Source organism: Trichoplusia ni, chromosome 9, assembly GCF_003590095.1.
Source record: "Trichoplusia ni isolate ovarian cell line Hi5 chromosome 9, tn1, whole genome shotgun sequence".
Classification (NCBI taxonomy): domain Eukaryota; kingdom Metazoa; phylum Arthropoda; class Insecta; order Lepidoptera; family Noctuidae; genus Trichoplusia; species Trichoplusia ni.
Window position 1 is genome coordinate 5,151,910 of NC_039486.1, and position 17,294 is coordinate 5,169,203.

At 34.2% G+C, this 17,294-nt stretch overlaps 2 protein-coding genes across 2 annotated transcripts; both read left to right on the plus strand.

The window, feature by feature from the left end:
• The first annotated feature begins 91 nt into the window (after positions 1-91).
• Positions 92-6,286, plus strand: LOC113497138 (carnitine O-palmitoyltransferase 2, mitochondrial). The gene is made up of 8 exons (XM_026876529.1): positions 92-903; positions 1,279-1,457; positions 1,623-1,893; positions 2,905-3,095; positions 3,390-3,559; positions 3,689-3,802; positions 5,143-5,444; positions 5,959-6,286. Exons 1-8 carry the CDS (start codon positions 296-298, stop codon positions 6,083-6,085), a joined length of 1,962 nt encoding a protein of 653 aa, XP_026732330.1. The 5' UTR covers positions 92-295; the 3' UTR covers positions 6,086-6,286.
• A 1,936-nt stretch (positions 6,287-8,222) lies between these two features.
• Positions 8,223-14,572, plus strand: LOC113497573 (protein retinal degeneration B). Its single transcript, XM_026877162.1, has 2 exons — positions 8,223-8,805; positions 9,349-14,572. Exon 2 carries the CDS (start codon positions 9,390-9,392, stop codon positions 12,909-12,911), a length of 3,522 nt encoding a protein of 1,173 aa, XP_026732963.1. The 5' UTR covers positions 8,223-8,805; positions 9,349-9,389; the 3' UTR covers positions 12,912-14,572.
• Positions 14,573-17,294: the final 2,722 nt, after the last annotated feature.

Consider the following 17,294-nt stretch of genomic DNA (forward strand, 5'->3'; position numbering starts at 1 on the left):
GCTGCTATCACGACTTATATAGGTATTGTTTGCTTTGAAAAAGTTGCTCTGGGCATGACGTTGACTCTGTTTGACAATATTGTCAAATTGACGGGCTGCCAGTGTGCCAGTCAGACAGAAAATCGTATAGTTGTTTAAGCGGGTCAAATGTTTTTGTATTTATTTTCTATTTTATTTTAATATAACTAATTATTATTCGGTGTAAACCGAATAACATTTAACAGCTGTTATAGTACCGAGTGATTGTTTACAGAAAAAAGCTGTTGTTTTTGAGGAAGCCAAGACTGTCGATAAAATGATTGGAGTTAATAAATTAATTTGTAAAAACAATATTGTTGGCCAAAAGATGGTGCACCAGAGATATTTCTCCAGCAAGGGTATTAAAGATGTGACTTATCAGTATTTGCAAAGAAGTAAAGTGCCGACAATGCATTTTCAAAAATCACTGCCGCGGTTGCCGATCCCCGATTTATCTAAGTCTGGAGAACGGTATTTAAAGGCTCTAAGGCCTTTATTAAACGATGATCAATATGCAAAAGCCCAACAGACCACTAATAATTTTATTACCAAAGAAGGGAAAGTGCTTCAAGAACTGCTTATTTCTAAGGACAAGAAAAACAAACATACAAGCTATATATCAGAGTACTGGTTTGATCTGTATCTGCGTGATCGTTCACCTCTACCTATAAACTATAATCCCATGATTGTGTTTCAAAATGATGTGAGACCAGAATACAATAATCAGCTCATAAGGTCCACAAATATAATGATAAGTGCAGTTAGATTTATGTTGTCATTAAGGGAACAAATTTTGGAGCCTGAAGTGTTTCATATGAATCCTAAGAAAAGTGACACACCATTGTTCAGAACTGTGACTGGAATGCTGCCTGAAGCAGTCTCTTGGTATGTGGTACAATAGTAATGCAACCTCCTTGTTGAAGAAGTAGTTCAAAGTCCAACTAAAAATGAAACGGAGTATAATGTTAACCTTTGCTCTATATGCTCATTTTATTTATAAATCCAAGCTTAATCAAATAATTAAAATCAAAGGTTCAATGACATATTCATAAATAATTCATTTTTTTATCTATAATTGTAAATAAATTGAATTATTTTTTTTTATTAGGTATTGAATTTTTATTCCTTTTTCAACTATTGTTGCACAGTTACAGTCATTAAAATTGTGACATAAAGTAAGCTATCACATACATACATATAGTACATAAATGTAGACTGTAGTAAATACTTTTTTTAATTAGGTGGGTTTAAAATCAACAGGTATGGTGCCTATCTATTCAAAGCATTTCCCCTGGATATGAGCCAGTTTAATGGTTTGTTTGGAGCAACTAGACTGCCAAGACATAGCAAGGACGAAATCTTCAGAGACCCCAAAAGCAAGCATGTTGTTGTACAGAGAAAAGGAAATCTCTATGTTTTTGATGTTTTAGATGCAAATGGTAATATTTTTATATTAATAATAAATATATTATTTCGTGAATGGTAAAAATTCGATCTAATGAGGAGTGCTATTCAGTCATTTTGATATCAGAAGTTGAAGTTAATAAATAAATTTATATGCTAAGTACTATTTACCATACTTTAATTGACTTTAATCCTTTCAGGCAACCTTTTGTCACCTCTGGAAATGCTTGGGAATTTGAGCAAAATTCTGAATGATGACTCCCCAGCCGCTGAACATCCTTTAGGAGTATTGACTACCCAGAACAGAGATGAATGGGCCAAACACCGTTATTATCTAGAGGCTACAGGCAACACTGAAGTCCTCAATAAGATAGACTCAGCTATATTCAATTTGGTATTTGATGATGATGTTATCAATGATGATAAGCGGACTATTTTAAAGAAGTGGTTGCACAGTGATGGCACTAACAGGTATGTTATAATAAGACGCCATTAAAAAAAACTAAATAGCATACCCAATTCTTAGCATTTTAGCATAACTTTGGAATGCTACAACCTTATTGTTATTATGGCTTGATAATCTGTCTTAAACAAGCTGTCAAATGCATCTTAGCAATGAATCCTTTTCTTTCTAGTATTCATAGAAAATTATTGACAAATGTTGAAATATCTAGGCTACTAGACTTTTATCCGCTGTACTTTTTGACTTTTATTGAAGTACTTTAATACCTCAGTGAAAATAAGTCATTGTTCTTTCTGCAGAAATTGGACCAATTTGACCTGGCTTAATTGAGCTCATCATAAAAACGTTAACCATGTATGTACTATGAAACTATTCTATGTTGTTTGGTCTCTGTACTGACTTATATTGTCCATAGGTATTGAAAGATTTTCCATTTTGTTAATTGAGCTGTATTATACCTAATGCTATTTGGTCTTGTAATGTTGTTACTAATTGAATTCAAATACATAACCAATTCTTCCTCAATTGTTTGCCTAGAAACCGATTTACTCATTACTGAATGTATGTTATATACAAACAAACACATTTTATACACAGATACTGTGTTGAAGACACAGATACATTTCTGACTCATTAAGGATACAATGTTCGTTTATTATGTCTCCAATACATATAGGGAAATAAGGAAGATGGGGAAACATTCCCCATCTTCCTAATTTCCCTTAACTCGAAACCTTTAAACAAATATCTATATTTAAAAAATCGGGTATTTGTTGCCCGTTATTAAGTGTCGGTAAAAAAAAGTTTAAAGCTACTTCATGGGTCAACCGCAACAGTGGCAATAGCCTGAATTAGTTGGCACTGGCTACCCGGTTGGAATATCAAAACAATAGTTATAGAATACGCAAATACATTCTCAGGTTACCTTGTGCCATTGCATTGTAGTCCACTTAATTAATTTGCGTTGCATACTTATCTCCATCTCCTTTCTCATACATGTATTTATTGATTTAAAACAGATGGTTCGACAAATCATTCAGTCTCATCGTGACTAAAGATGGAGTATCAGGAGTGAACTTCGAACATTCGTGGGGTGATGGTGTAGCTGTGCTGAGGTTCTTCCAAGACATATATGCGGAAACTACGAAGAAACCCTTCGTCCACCCAGACTCAAAACCTGTTGATAGCAATATTAGTGTTCAGAAATTAGGTAACATCAATCAACGCATTTTTATACTCCTTGCATTAGACTCCGTTGTTAAACTTTAAAAGCGGAAGTCGTCAATTGAGACGTACTACGGTCGACGTCAATCAGCTTTATCCGCACTTACATATTAAAAATGACTGATATCCGCATTTTCTGCGAAACTGAATCTTATAATAATAGTGAATAATGTCGATATTGTTCTCTAATCTCTTTTTACTTTTAGACGAGACTGCTCTGTCAAGCAGCCCTTCAACCTCTTACTTTATTATTAACATTTGACTACTGTTTCTTTCCCAGAATTTAAATTGGACAATAAATCAAAGGAATTTATTGACAACGCCAAGAGTCAATACAAAGCATGGTGTGACTCTCTCAGTATTGATTACATATTGTATGAAGGACTAACAAAAGGGGCGTGTAAGAAGTTCAAAGTGAGCCCTGACTGTATTATGCAACTCGCGTTTCAGGTAATCTATTGTTTTTTTTCCTTATACCATCTAGTGAAATTTGTAACCTATTTAGTTTGTATTCAAATTTTAACTCTATTTGTTTACTATTTAGGCTTCATTTTCATATTATTATTCTTCGCTTTCCAGTTAGCACACCATCTTATAAAAGGCAATTTCGTCGGCACGTATGAATCCTGCAGCACATCCGCCTTCAAACATGGTCGGACAGAAACAATGAGGCCCTGCACTGAGAAAACTAAGGTTAGTTAACTTTGTACCAGTATATTGTTATGCTCCTACTCTATTCGCAATTATTTGTGATCAGGCAACGATAGTACAAACCTTCCACACGACAATCAGGCGATCGATGTGTGTCTACACATTGTCCTTATAAATCTTACATAATTAGGTTATATCATAAGTGAATCGATCACAGGTTAAACTACGCTTGACGTGGTCGGTCGACCATATTTGTCATAACGAGTTCCTCCTTGTTTCGGAAGGCACGTTAAATTGTGGGTCCCAGCTGTTATTCATACATCTTTGACAGTCGTTAAACCTTTAACTTTGTCAGAATTTCAAGCTTCTGACTACCTAGTCAGAAGCTTGAAATTCTGACAACCAGTCTAACTAAGGGGTATCGTGTTGCCCAGGTAACTGAGTCGAGGAGGTCAGATAGGCAGTCGCTCCTTGTAAAACTCTGTAACTTAGCTGAATCCGGATAGGCTCGAATCCGATCCCCACATAGAAACATTGTTAGAAAAGGCTAGGCCGATGATGATGTTATATCTTATACGTGGAGCCGCAAACTCCTTACCGTTAACATTGACCTTGAAAGCCGGCTTCGTCCTACCTCTGGTTCTAGATACTTGACAGATTTTTTTGAACATAAGACCAAGATTCTTTGTGCTTTTGTTTCGGGGATTGTATTTTCCTTCTTATTTCTCTCCAATATTCAGGATTTCATTCATCGTTATACCTATACATCATTCAAAAGAGGTGAATGGATACTATATCGAAGGCTTGTCTGTATGATAATTTATGTATTAGGTATACCTATAGGTTATCAATCAATGCTTTTCGATATAGAAGATAACAGTTAGGTGCAACAACTTTTTAATACGATTCTTATCATCCAATTTTATTATCTTGTGTCTTTTACGAAATCTCGAACGATTTTTTATTCACCCATTAACTGGTTGTTTGGCCTTATTTTAGGTATCTTTATATCGATATCTTATTTTTTTTGGGTGAGATTGTTAATCCCTTTAAGTTTTAAATCCATTTTGTTATTTTTTTGTTTTATTCAAATATTTCAAATTGGTTAGCACAGAATATAAGAAATGATCATTTCTTTTCTACAATTAGGCGTCAAAGTGATTTGGGGTGGACAAGCCATTTCAACTCCTTTCAGCTTTGATTCTTTATGAAACGCAGCCTTCTAGAAGAATATTCTATGAAAAATTGCACCGACACCAAAACGCGGATGACTTAGCACGGCGGTTTAGGTTTAGTCAGTAAGAGTCTAGTAGTCTCTAGTCTGGTACTACAAGAATATTTGGAATATTAAGATTTTAATACCGGTTTGTTTTTAATTACAGGCATTCTGTGAAGCTCTCCATTCAAACAAGCATTCAGATGAAGAACTGCGTGGGCTAATGGCGGAGTGTTCCTCATTCCATTCACAACTCGTGAAAGAAGCAGCTATGGGCCAAGGATTTGACCGTCACTTGTTCGCCCTTATGAAAATAGCACAAGACAATGATATGCCGAGACCAGAGATCTTCGACTCTTACGAATACAAGTTTTTGAATAAGTCTATTCTGAGTACGAGTACGCTGTCTTCGCCCAGTGTAATGGCGGGAGGGTTCGGACCTGTTGTCAATGAAGGATTTGGGATCGCGTAAGTAACTAAAGCTTGCCTCATATAAAGTCCCACATGTGTGGCGTATTTAATTAATGCCACCGTAGTCAGTCGTACTTAGACGACTGACTATAGTAGGGGTCTGGCCGAAATAGCTATTGATTGACCGGCAAAGAAGATTAATAATCATTTTGAACCAGCTAACGTCACCCACTAAATGTAACAATTACTTCGTTAGTTTATCCTGATTATTGATAAATAAGAGGTACGATATATTTGAGACGTTGGTAACAATAGGGTAGTTGGTATAGATTTCCGATGTAGCCAGGGTATGTTTTCAAAGAAACTATCAATATATCTTGATTGGGAATTTCACGTTACATCGCACCTCGCTACTATCTTTGCGACACAGTTATGGAGTTTGTCACAGTTTTTACGATAATAGTTTTTTTTTAGCGGCACATGGAAAATATTGTTATATCAGTATTATCAGTGATCTTTTGTGCTTGGCGTAGCCTTATGGAAATTAATCTGCATATTTTAACTGTTACAGGTATTCCGCATTCCCTGACAAGCTTGGGGCAGCGGTGGCCAGTTATAAAGCTCACAACGACAGCACACAATATGTGGAAGCCCTTCACAAATCATTCATAGACATTACTAAGATATTATCCGGATAGGTGTTTAAGTAATTACATTTACAATGTTGCATTTTTTTTTTGTTGAAATCTTTATACACCTATTTTATAGAAAATGACCAGTTTGCACACTGAGTCCAATTACTAGTTAATGATTAGGTAAGCAAACAAATATGTAATTTAAGTCAAAATGTCCATTATTATAAAAAAGAACTGTCGTAAATGTAAGAATATTTTTTTAAACTCTACACTCATTATTGTTTTAATCATAGTGGTAATTTACGGTGATTTATAGAAAATAAATAAAATATTGATTTAATTTTGTTAAATAATATCATATTCTTAATACATTTTGTTAACAATTTCAATTAATAGGTACAGGAATAGTATATTAAATATAATCTTATGAAGTGCCTTTACAAGAGAAATCTATTTACAGCTTAATATTTAATATTACACTTATATTTCTCTATACATTTATAATGTATTTTTATTCTTTAATCGTTTTAAATATGCAGGCTGTCATCCAATTGGCTAGTTATAAGGGTTGGAAATTGTGCTTTCTGCATATAATATGTTAAGGTTTATTTTTGATAACAAGTGGTAAAAGTGCCTTCTTTCTGAAAATATATGTATGTTATGGAATAGCAGAAGTTTTATACTATTTTATATGAAACATTGTTGAATGAAATAACGTTACTACATAAACATGTGTTAACGGGTTTCGAACAAGGATTTTGCTTGTAGAAAATGGCTTCTTACAATAATCTTATTACAGCATGAGCATAATAGAGTGTGAAATGCACAATTTTTGTTTAATACAATTTTTATATACCTAATTAAAATGAGCTTAATAAAACGAATAAGTTAAAAATTTTATATAAACATACATTAAACGTTATAAATTACACCAGAGTTTTATTGTTCATACCCAGTAAAAGTGCGAAAAAAAGGGAGTGTGTATCGTGAATTTTAATGGTACTTCTATTTCTATTTATTTTAAATTGCAGGTACGTAACAATATTGTTTAATATTTTATGTTTTAGAACTAAGTCTTCCGTCCTCTAATGAAATAGTATTTTGCGCCATGAAATAACTAATAAACGGCTGACCATTCAATATTATCATTTGATTTTCCGTAACAGTAACTAATTACTTACCTACCTACATTATGGGGTAATTGTTGCTACTTGACCAAGTCGTAAGTAAATAATTCTATAGGTATACTTATTTATAAAAACTAAAACATGCTTCAAGATATAATTTAATGAGCCAATAAAATACGAGTGTTTACTACAACACCGTTTAATGAGGCGTCTCCAATTCGTCATAGTACTTTGCTACGACGCGAATTGGCAACGAACCTATAACCGAACTTGCGAACTTAGGTTCTGATTTTTTACTAATAGGTATACCTAGGCATACCTACTTATTTCAATATTATACCTGATTTTTAAAATGCCTGTTTAAAAAGTATCATTCAGTACCTAAGGTAGGGAAATACAATGGTGGCGCTTTAATTCTGCGACGACTGTTATCGATTTTCTCATGTCCATCTAGTAAAGAGGGATTTATTCATAGTTATGAGTATGAGTCTTGAGGTATCTTTTTGTAAATAAATACCGACCATATTATTAAAGAAAAAAACATATATGCAGAATAAAATAGAATAAATTTATTTGTACAGGTAATATTATGTCTCCGCGGAAATGCGGAGAAAGACAAGAGATATGTTCCCTTTGAGCTAAGTGGCGTGGTGCCTTAAAAAGCAGTAAAGATTTACCTCACAGTCTTGAGGGTTTGTTAATGACGAACAGTTAATTTAAGGGCGAGCAATTTGTGGAGATTAGGAATATTTATGTATTTTAACGATTAAAACTTGCACTAATTTGTAAATAACTGCTTAAAGTAATAATAGGGTTGAACATAATGACTTAAGTAGTATATCACTACTTTAAGTCAAGATCTAAGCATTTCTACTGGTTTTCATTAAGTACTTGATAGTTGAAATATTTCATGTGTTAGCAGCTTTCGTCAAATACTTTTTTCACGTCCAAAAGCTATTTAGAAAGTGGATTAAGAAAAAACCTACTTTTTTCGTGATTCACTTTAATTATTAAAAAAAAAAGCTATTTCAAAGCTATTCATCTTAATCCAACATATTTTACTTGAAGGCAGCGTCTAGAAAAATATCATCTTTATAATAAAAAGTGCATAAATATGAGGCGCGATAAGTACGAAGAAATTGCAAAAAGGGATAGACTATGAATATGACCTCATCGTACCTACGCAGAATCAACAGCGTTCCAATCTACGATCGCGCATATACGTACACAAACTTTGCTAGTAGTATATACAAAGTATATTTATTTACTTACCTCATAGAACACTGGACTTGATATTGCATTTTATTCGTTAAGCAGTTTCGCGTTAGATGTGTTATACTAGCCGTCGTATTAGGTGGACTTGTACTTGGACTCGTATCTTGTACGGTGAATGGTTCATGTCAGTTTTACTTCTATTGTGCAACGCTGATGGTCGCATCTAGCCTGTACAACATGAAAAGGAATGGCACTTAAGCTTTATTGACATTACGAATATTACGATCGCGTAAATGTCAAAGTTCATCCGAAGATTCCGTAGATCCGTGATTCGGTGCTTGGGATAAGGGATGTGTTGGGTGAAAAGCAGAAAATATTGAATGAAAAATGTTGTGTTGTGTGTAAAGTTATGTGAGCTTGATTTGAAATCGACATACTAAGGTGAATATTTCGTGTATTCCTAAACCTGTGTTGTGCGAGAATCGTTTGTTGTAATAATAAGGTGTAAATCAAAAAGGGCGAGTGTTGTCACTGTTTTTATCTTTTTTATCAACTTGGGATTACATGCAGGATTAAATTCATTATGCCTGTAATACCCACGTCTATTATCATGTTTAACTGATAAATTTTACGAGAGATAATTAAATGAGCATTGTATTTTTGCAATAAGTATATAAACAATCTATTTTTGAGATCTTTTGCTTCTCTTAGCCCTGGCTCGTATCTTAAAAATAGATTTTATAGAATATGTATTGACATAAGGTTTTTCTGAAGGCTGTAACAATAAACTATAATTATTGCTGTTATTTTTGATTCAATAACTATAAAAAGTCCTGTAAAATACAATGGGTATACAACAATAAGAAGGAAACCAAACAAAGCAATGAATTTGTATGCTTTGATTTGAGGTGCTGAATGGCAATGTTCCAAATAATGTACCATAATTAATTACAAACATTATACCAAGAAATTTGTTTGTTTCAGATATGGTTAATTATATTGAAAGCTAGGAGTAGATCACAAAAATGCTTATAAAGGAGTATCGTATACCTTTGCCTCTCACCGTAGAGGAGTATAGGATTGCTCAGCTGTATATGATAGCTAAGAAGAGCAGAGAAGAAAGTTCTGGTGAAGGCAGTGGGGTGGAGATCCTTGTTAATGAACCTTATGAAGATGGCCCTGGCGGCAAAGGTCAGTACACTCAAAAGATCTATCATGTTGGTAGTCATTTACCCGGATGGTTTAAAAGCTTGCTTCCGAAGTCTGCCTTAACAGTGTCTGAAGAAGCCTGGAATGCTTATCCTTACACAAAGACAAGATACACTTGTCCATTTGTTGAAAAATTTTCATTAGAGATAGAAACTTATTATTATGCTGATAACGGCCACCAAGAAAATGTCTTCAACCTAACTGGAAGTGATTTGAAAAATAGATTAGTTGATGTTATTGATGTATGTAAAGATCAACTATTTGGTGCTGATTATGTTAAAGAGGAAGATCCAACACTATTTGTGTCCCAAAAATGTAACAGGGGTCCTCTCTCTGATAACTGGCTTGAGGAGTATTGGCAGGAAGTACAGGGGAAGCCACAACCACTGCCAAATGGAAAATCTCTCATGTGTGCCTATAAACTCTGTAAGGTAGAATTTCGTTATTGGGGCATGCAAACAAAACTAGAAAAATTTATTCATGATGTTGCATTGAGGAAAACTATGCTGAGGGCTCATCGGCAGGCCTGGGCATGGCAAGATGAATGGCATGGTCTGACCATGGATGATATTAGAGAGATAGAAAGGCAGACCCAACTAGCTCTGCAGAAAAAGATGGCAGGAGACACAAGCGATGAACAAGATTTATCTGAGGAAAATTCAAAATCCTTAGCAGCTACCATGAGTAGTTTAGAAAAGAATGAAGATGTACCAACACCATTGGTTACAAAGAAGAATACTACTGAAAAGAGAATCCAAAAGCATTTGACCCCAGAAGGTACTCCACCATCAGAACACAAATCCTCTTCTAAAACAAATCTTAGATCCTCATCATCAGGTTCTATTAAAAGTTTGCAAGCACAAGCGGCTAACTGGAGAATGGAAACCCTTGTTAGAGAATCAGAAACTGAAACAGGATCTGAAGATGAGTTCTATGACTGTGAATCTTCATTCAATAAATGGTCTTCCATGTGCTCACTTGATGAAGGTGACATTGATATATCGCCCACGCAAGGAGATCAAAGTCAAGAGGACAGCATTTTTAATCCAACCTTCTTGAAAAGAGTTACCTCTGAAAGGGGTTCACGGAGGATGATTACTTTACAAAGTCATCAAAGCATTGATGGGTGTCCTGAAACACCTGTCCATAGCTCCTGTCCAACCACAGTTTTAATATTAGTGTTTCATGCTGGAAGTGTATTAGATGCGAATGTAGATATGACAGCCAAGAAATCTGATGTCACTACCTTCAAAGGTGCTTTTGAATCTGTGATGCGCCAACATTATCCAACTTTAATTGGACACATAGCTATAAAACTGGTGTCTTGTCCTTCTATATGCACTGATGCACTAGGAGTTTTGTCAACACTAAGCCCATACAGTTTTGATTGTTCGCCATCAACAATAGAATCTCCATCACTTACCAATGATCTTATACCTATTGGCGCTATTCCCCTAATTGCTACAACATCACCAGATTACCCAGAATCTGTTACAAAAACGATTAGTTCTGCAAATGCTGTGTACAATGAATTTATAAAATCAGAAGATGGAAGGGGATTTAATGGGCAAGTCTGTATTGTTGGAGATAGCATGGGCTCTGTACTAGCATACGACTCACTTGTTCGAACGTTGCAATACCAATCAAGACATGACAGTGAAAGTAGTATTTTGGACACTGAGATCACTATTCCGAATGACCCTCTAGAGCCACATTACCTCAACAAGTCTCACTTGCAAGCTCCTTCGCCTAGGCGGCGCTCGTCATCTACTAGTGACAATCATATTAAACTCGAATTCGAAGTGACCGATTTCTTCACGTTTGGTAGTCCATTGTCACTTATACTGGCATCAAGAAAAATATCTGACGATAAATCTCGAGACATTGTAAAACCACCCGTACAGCAAGTGTTTAACTTGTTTCATCCAACGGATCCTGTTGGCTCCAGATTGGAGCCACTGCTATCAGCTAGATTCACAAATTTACCACCTATAAATGTTGCTAGATATACTAAATATCCATTAGGTAATGGACAACCTTACCATTTAATGGAGTTAATTCAGAGTCATCCACAATTATTTGGCGATCACTTGCAAATGCCGCCGACTCCAGTCCTAAGAAGACTTTCTGAAGCATCAGTACAAAGTACAGTTAGTGGATTAGTAGATAACATTCCTTTAATTACTATGAACGCTTTACAACAAAAATGGTGGGGATCCAAACGACTTGATTACGCTTTGTATTGTCCAGAAGGTTTGACAAATTTTCCTACAAACGCTTTACCTCATTTATTCCATGCAAGTTATTGGGAAAGTTCTGATGTTATAGCTTTTATACTAAGACAAGTCGGTCATTTCGACTTAGCACTATATGGCCACTCTGAAGATAAAGAGTGTCCAATGTTCAAACCCGGCCAAGAGAGAGAAAAGTGGATGAGAAAACGAACTTCAGTTAAATTGAAGAATGTTGCTGCAAACCATAGAGCTAACGATGTTATCGTGAAAGAAGGATGCCCTCAAACATTTACCGCTCGTTTTATGTATGGGCCGCTAGATATGATAACCTTGACTGGAGAAAAAGTTGATGTTTATATGATGAAAGATCCACCAGCAGGTGAATGGACGATGTTGTCTACTGTTGTAACCGATAAAACTGGCAGGATAACATACACCATACCAGAACGACAGAGTGTCGCTTGCGGCATATATCCTGTAAGAGTTGTGGTGCGCGGAGATCACACTATGTGCAATTTCCACCTAGCCGTAGTGCCTCCTCAAACAGAATGCATAGTATTTAGTATTGACGGATCGTTTACTGCTAGTGTGTCAGTTACTGGTCGGGATCCTAAAGTAAGAGCTGGCGCAGTTGATGTTGTCCGCTTCTGGCAAGATCTGGGATATCTTATACTGTACATAACCGGCAGACCTGACATGCAACAGAGAAAAGTAATATCATGGTTGGCTGAGCATAATTTCCCTCATGGGTTAGTATTTTTTTCTGATGGATTTTCAACAGATCCTTTGGGTCACAAGGCAGCGCATTTGAACAATCTTATAACTGAACATGGAATCATAATGCATGCTGCATATGGCTCAGGAAAAGACATTACTGTATATCACAACTGTGGATTGTCTCCCAAGCAAATCTATGCTATTGGACGAATCAGTAAAAAGTATAGCAACATGGCAACAACTTTAAATGATGGCTACGCTTCGCATTTAGCTGATCTGAAGTCACCTGGAGCTTCGAGACCTGCCAGGGGTAACGCACGTCTTCTAGTACCACGACGTCTGCTAGCACCTGTAAGCGGACCGTCAATCTCGCGAATGCGACGTTAAGACATCTGTACGGTTTAGTAATCGTGAAAACGCTTATTTTTTCTCGGGTTAGATGGTTTTTGTGATAAGCTAGTGCTTAATGTACAACTGTCGTAATATTATCATCTCATTTTTAGATCATGACTATTTATGACCCACGTACTGTTTGGGCAAACAAGATTTATATGCACATACTTTTCCAATTCAGGTTTGATACTTTATTCAAATTTGTGTATTGATTAAGATTGATAAACAAGTTGTTTGTTGTAAAGATTTTTAAATTAGCAAATTGGGAAGGTATTGCGCCCGATATTGATCCTCATTGTATATCTAATGGTAAAAATATTGTGACGACTGTTTTAATATTCTAACTGTAAAAAAAACTTGTTACGTACTTCTATTGTAACTCATAATGTGCAGAATATTTGGAGGTAGGTTACTTATGGTTTATTGTTACGAGTGTTTGCTGGAGGGTTGTAATCTCTGCACAGAACATCATGACTTAGTGTGCTGTTTCTTCTAGTCTATGCGCTATTCGTAGATATGCTTGCAATATTATACTTACTAAAAGCGAGTATTGAATATTTGATGATTTGAGAGTTTAATCGTGGCATCTCGGATACACTAGACTGCTTACCAATCTTGTCTGGTAATGTAACGTCTAGAAATACATTTGCAGTCATAGCTAGATTTAACCAATATCGATTGGTTTATTACTTTGTATATTTGTGTACTATTATAGTGACAGAGCTACAGTGCAGGCATGTGTTATAAATATATAGAATTCATATTTTATTAATGGGTTGATTATGAATTGTTTCTTACTTGAAAAATATAATTATTGTTAAGGCGTAATAACAATGTTAGGTACGTGATATTATATCTTGTTATTTATTAATAATTCTGAAATATTTAATTAGTACAAAATGCACTTATGCTCTTTTCTCCGACTACGGTTTATAGGCTACTAAAATATATTTAAATTAATCTTTCATCGTGATATAATTTGATAGTGTCTGCCTAGCTTTCGGGCAACAGGCTTTATGTATGTTTCTAAATTACTACATTTTTTATTTTGGTTATAAGCAAAAAGATTTGATTAAATGCACTTTATATTTCCGTAAGTCGAATACTCAACTTGTAACATGGTCCACCTAAAGAACCATTTTTTCATTTGGGAACTGCCACTCGTATTGTGCTTTTACTTAATGGTATCGTAAATCCGTAGACACTAGTATAGGGCCATAAATATTTATGTATTTTTTATTATAATTCATACTTAGCTGTTACCTGCAGGTCTCTCGTAGTAATGTCGTATTTTGACAAAAATAAAATATATATTCAATGTACTATATTATACTTAATTACTTAAAATGCTATTCATTTTTGTAATTTAATTAATAACGCTAAAATAAGATTACAATTTCAATTACATACATTTTTATTATGTAAGGATTGGCCAGGTTTTTATATTTCTCCCAGTCCTAGGCCGATCATTGATTGTAAATTGTCTGGAAAATGACTTTTTATGAACTTTTAAATGCGAATCTAAGTGTCACAAAATGTTATAGTAAAGTTTATTGTATAAGTGAAGAACAGAATGGGCAATATCGTCAGTCAATATAATAAATGAAAATATATTATGTACCTATAATGTTGATATTATAAACCAGATAAAATTATTTTTCTAGTTTACATTTGAGTTCTTTATGAACATGTAAGTAAATTATATTAATTATTATTATCTATTAAAATATAAAGAAAATTGTATGTACATTCCTGTTTCAGAGATATTTCTATTGTTATGAGAATTTTTGAAATTAATTATTATTCTAATGTAATGTAAAATATTTATGATAATATTTAATGTTTTCATTATTTATATAGTTTAAGGTTTCCGATATAACTATTTCTTATATTGTTATTTATGTAAATTCAATTTTATTGATTAATTATTATATTATGTCAGTAATGTATCAAGGTAATCCATATGGGAAAATTTAAATATAGTAGTTGATAAGTTAGACAGTATGTTACGGGAAATTATTATTTATTTACTCATGCTATCGTTATATAACTAAGTACTTACATATATCTAGAAAATTTTAGTTCTCATAAGTATCGACAACAAGCATTCGATATTTAAAGTTATAAATCGTATAATATTTTTCTATGTTGATATGCGTATGTATGCTGTTCAAATTATATCTCGAATTTAGAATGATTATTTTTTTCATATTGGTGAATCAGAGTGCAATGTGGTTATAGTGGTAAGCTTTTCCAAAAAAAAATAAGTATCTATGCATAGATTGGCAATGACTCAGTTTTTAACTTTTCGTTGTAGATCCAATATTTTCTTTTGCTTTATCGACTGAATAGTTTTGTCTTGCTATCATATTTGCGGTAACTGTTTCTGTCAGGTGATGTGATTCTCTTCTCAAGGCAAACAGCCGCTTCTCGGCCTTCGTCGAACTAAGATTTAACCGCTAACTAGATTATAAGAGCTGTTCGCTTGTCAAACCAATTATTACCTTTTAAATTGACATGTCGATTCATAGCGTCACATAACAACGCAAACCACGTTGAAGCCGCAACTATAATTATGAAAAAAAAAAGACATGATAGGTATGAATTTGAGAGCAAAGGAAATAAATGTCATGACTAAGACAAATCGACGTAGTCAGATAAAGCTAAAATTACTATTTGCTCGATAAGGCTACAATACTACCGATTTCTACAGTATAAATAAACCGCTTTGAAGTACACGAGACAGTATTGGATATAACTGCAACCTGGTAGATAAGCACATTGCCTCACGTATGGCTTCGCGCGAGGCCGGCCATTCTTTACCAGTCTAAAATTATCCGTTTGGTGTACCAGAAGCCCTGACGCCAATGTTAATACGAGAATATGATGTATTCGATGTTTATAACAAAACATGCATCTTCTTAAATAGACAGCTAACGTTAACACTTCCTTTTATGTTGAAACTATCGGCATATGTAAGCTATGTCAGGTGTTACTCATAGTCTGACAGTCTTCCGCATTATTTGATCCATATTAAACTTATCTTAGAGTTAACTTATCATTTTCATATCATGACTAGTTCAAGACTTGACTTAATTTCTGAAGATCGAATCCAAATCAAGTGGATTAGTACCGAGTTATCATATATTAGGATGTTAGTGTGGATGTTTGTTGAATATCGAGTAGAGATCACAATCGTTACATTTTTTATTTATTTGACATTGGCATTGATAGACTTATCAACGTTACATACGTAGTTTAAACGATAAATTATCTTCGAAAAGTTCAAAGGGTAGAACTTTACCTTTTTATTCATGTTGTTAGTTCGTTGTAGTGATAGAATAGCATAAATGTCTGTTCTACTTTTTACGTTTCAATGGGTAACCATTTCATCTGCGTCAAACCGATTGCTCCTATATTGGCCTGTACCTATGTACCGAGGAAGTTGTATAACAGTGGACAGATGCTAATACTTTGATCGTTGGATGTCGTGATTATGCATTCATTAAACTATCTCGAATAAATGAATACCGGTATAATGTGATCAAGTATTATAATTTCTATAAGTACGTATACTCAAACAAGATACGTAGATAGATATATTCGAGTCGCATTTGCAGTTTCGTGTACCGTTCAAGTAATGTACATCCGAGGTCAGTGAGTGCTATAAATGTTGGGATGTCCGAAAATAAACATATTCCGTTTAAACCGGTAATAAATGATGAATTAATGAGTTTACTTAAACGAAATTCTCTCAAACATAGTCAGGGTAGTTGTCTAATATATACTTAGTCCTTACAACAGCAACAAAAAGTTTGGACTGACTATAGAAAGAGCTCTCTGCGAGTTGGAGCAAATGACTGCATTATGCATACTCATATGTAAACGGGGGTTGAATATAAACGCATACTTATAATAAATCAGCTATTTAATACCTGCCTTTCGAAATCATTCCGATGGATAAAAATCTCTAAAACAAAGGACTGTCATTACTCGAATAAACAAATCTCATTTGAAGACGTCGGGTGTATAGGCAACTATAGTAAATAAAAAACAGTCAAAATGATAGTACAATATGGTCTATATCTAATATATAAATGAAATAATCATGTGGAATAAATTATATTATACAAAGCTATTATAATAAACTCATAGGTACATTCCGATGTTTAGCTAATACCTACCTTGATTATGTACAGGCATAGTATTTTATCAGTATTCAAATTGATTACATCAACGTTTCATTTGTTTAGAACATAAGCTTTTTATGATAAGTATTACTTACTATTGATATCTTACATAACTTGTATGTACTTGGTCTCTCTAAAAATCTAAGAAATTAGAGGTAACATAAATGTATTTTATTTGTACCTGTTA

Coding starts and splice junctions, on each gene's coding strand:
- LOC113497573 (XM_026877162.1), top strand. CDS start 9,390: ATGCTTATAAAGGAGTATCGTATACCTTTGCCTCTCACCGTAGAGGAG.
- LOC113497138 (XM_026876529.1), top strand. CDS start 296: ATGATTGGAGTTAATAAATTAATTTGTAAAAACAATATTGTTGGCCAA. Junction 904..1,278: donor CTGCCTGAAGCAGTCTCTTG/GTATGTGGTACA, acceptor TAAAATCAACAG/GTATGGTGCCTATCTATTCA. Junction 5,445..5,958: donor AATGAAGGATTTGGGATCGC/GTAAGTAACTAA, acceptor TAACTGTTACAG/GTATTCCGCATTCCCTGACA.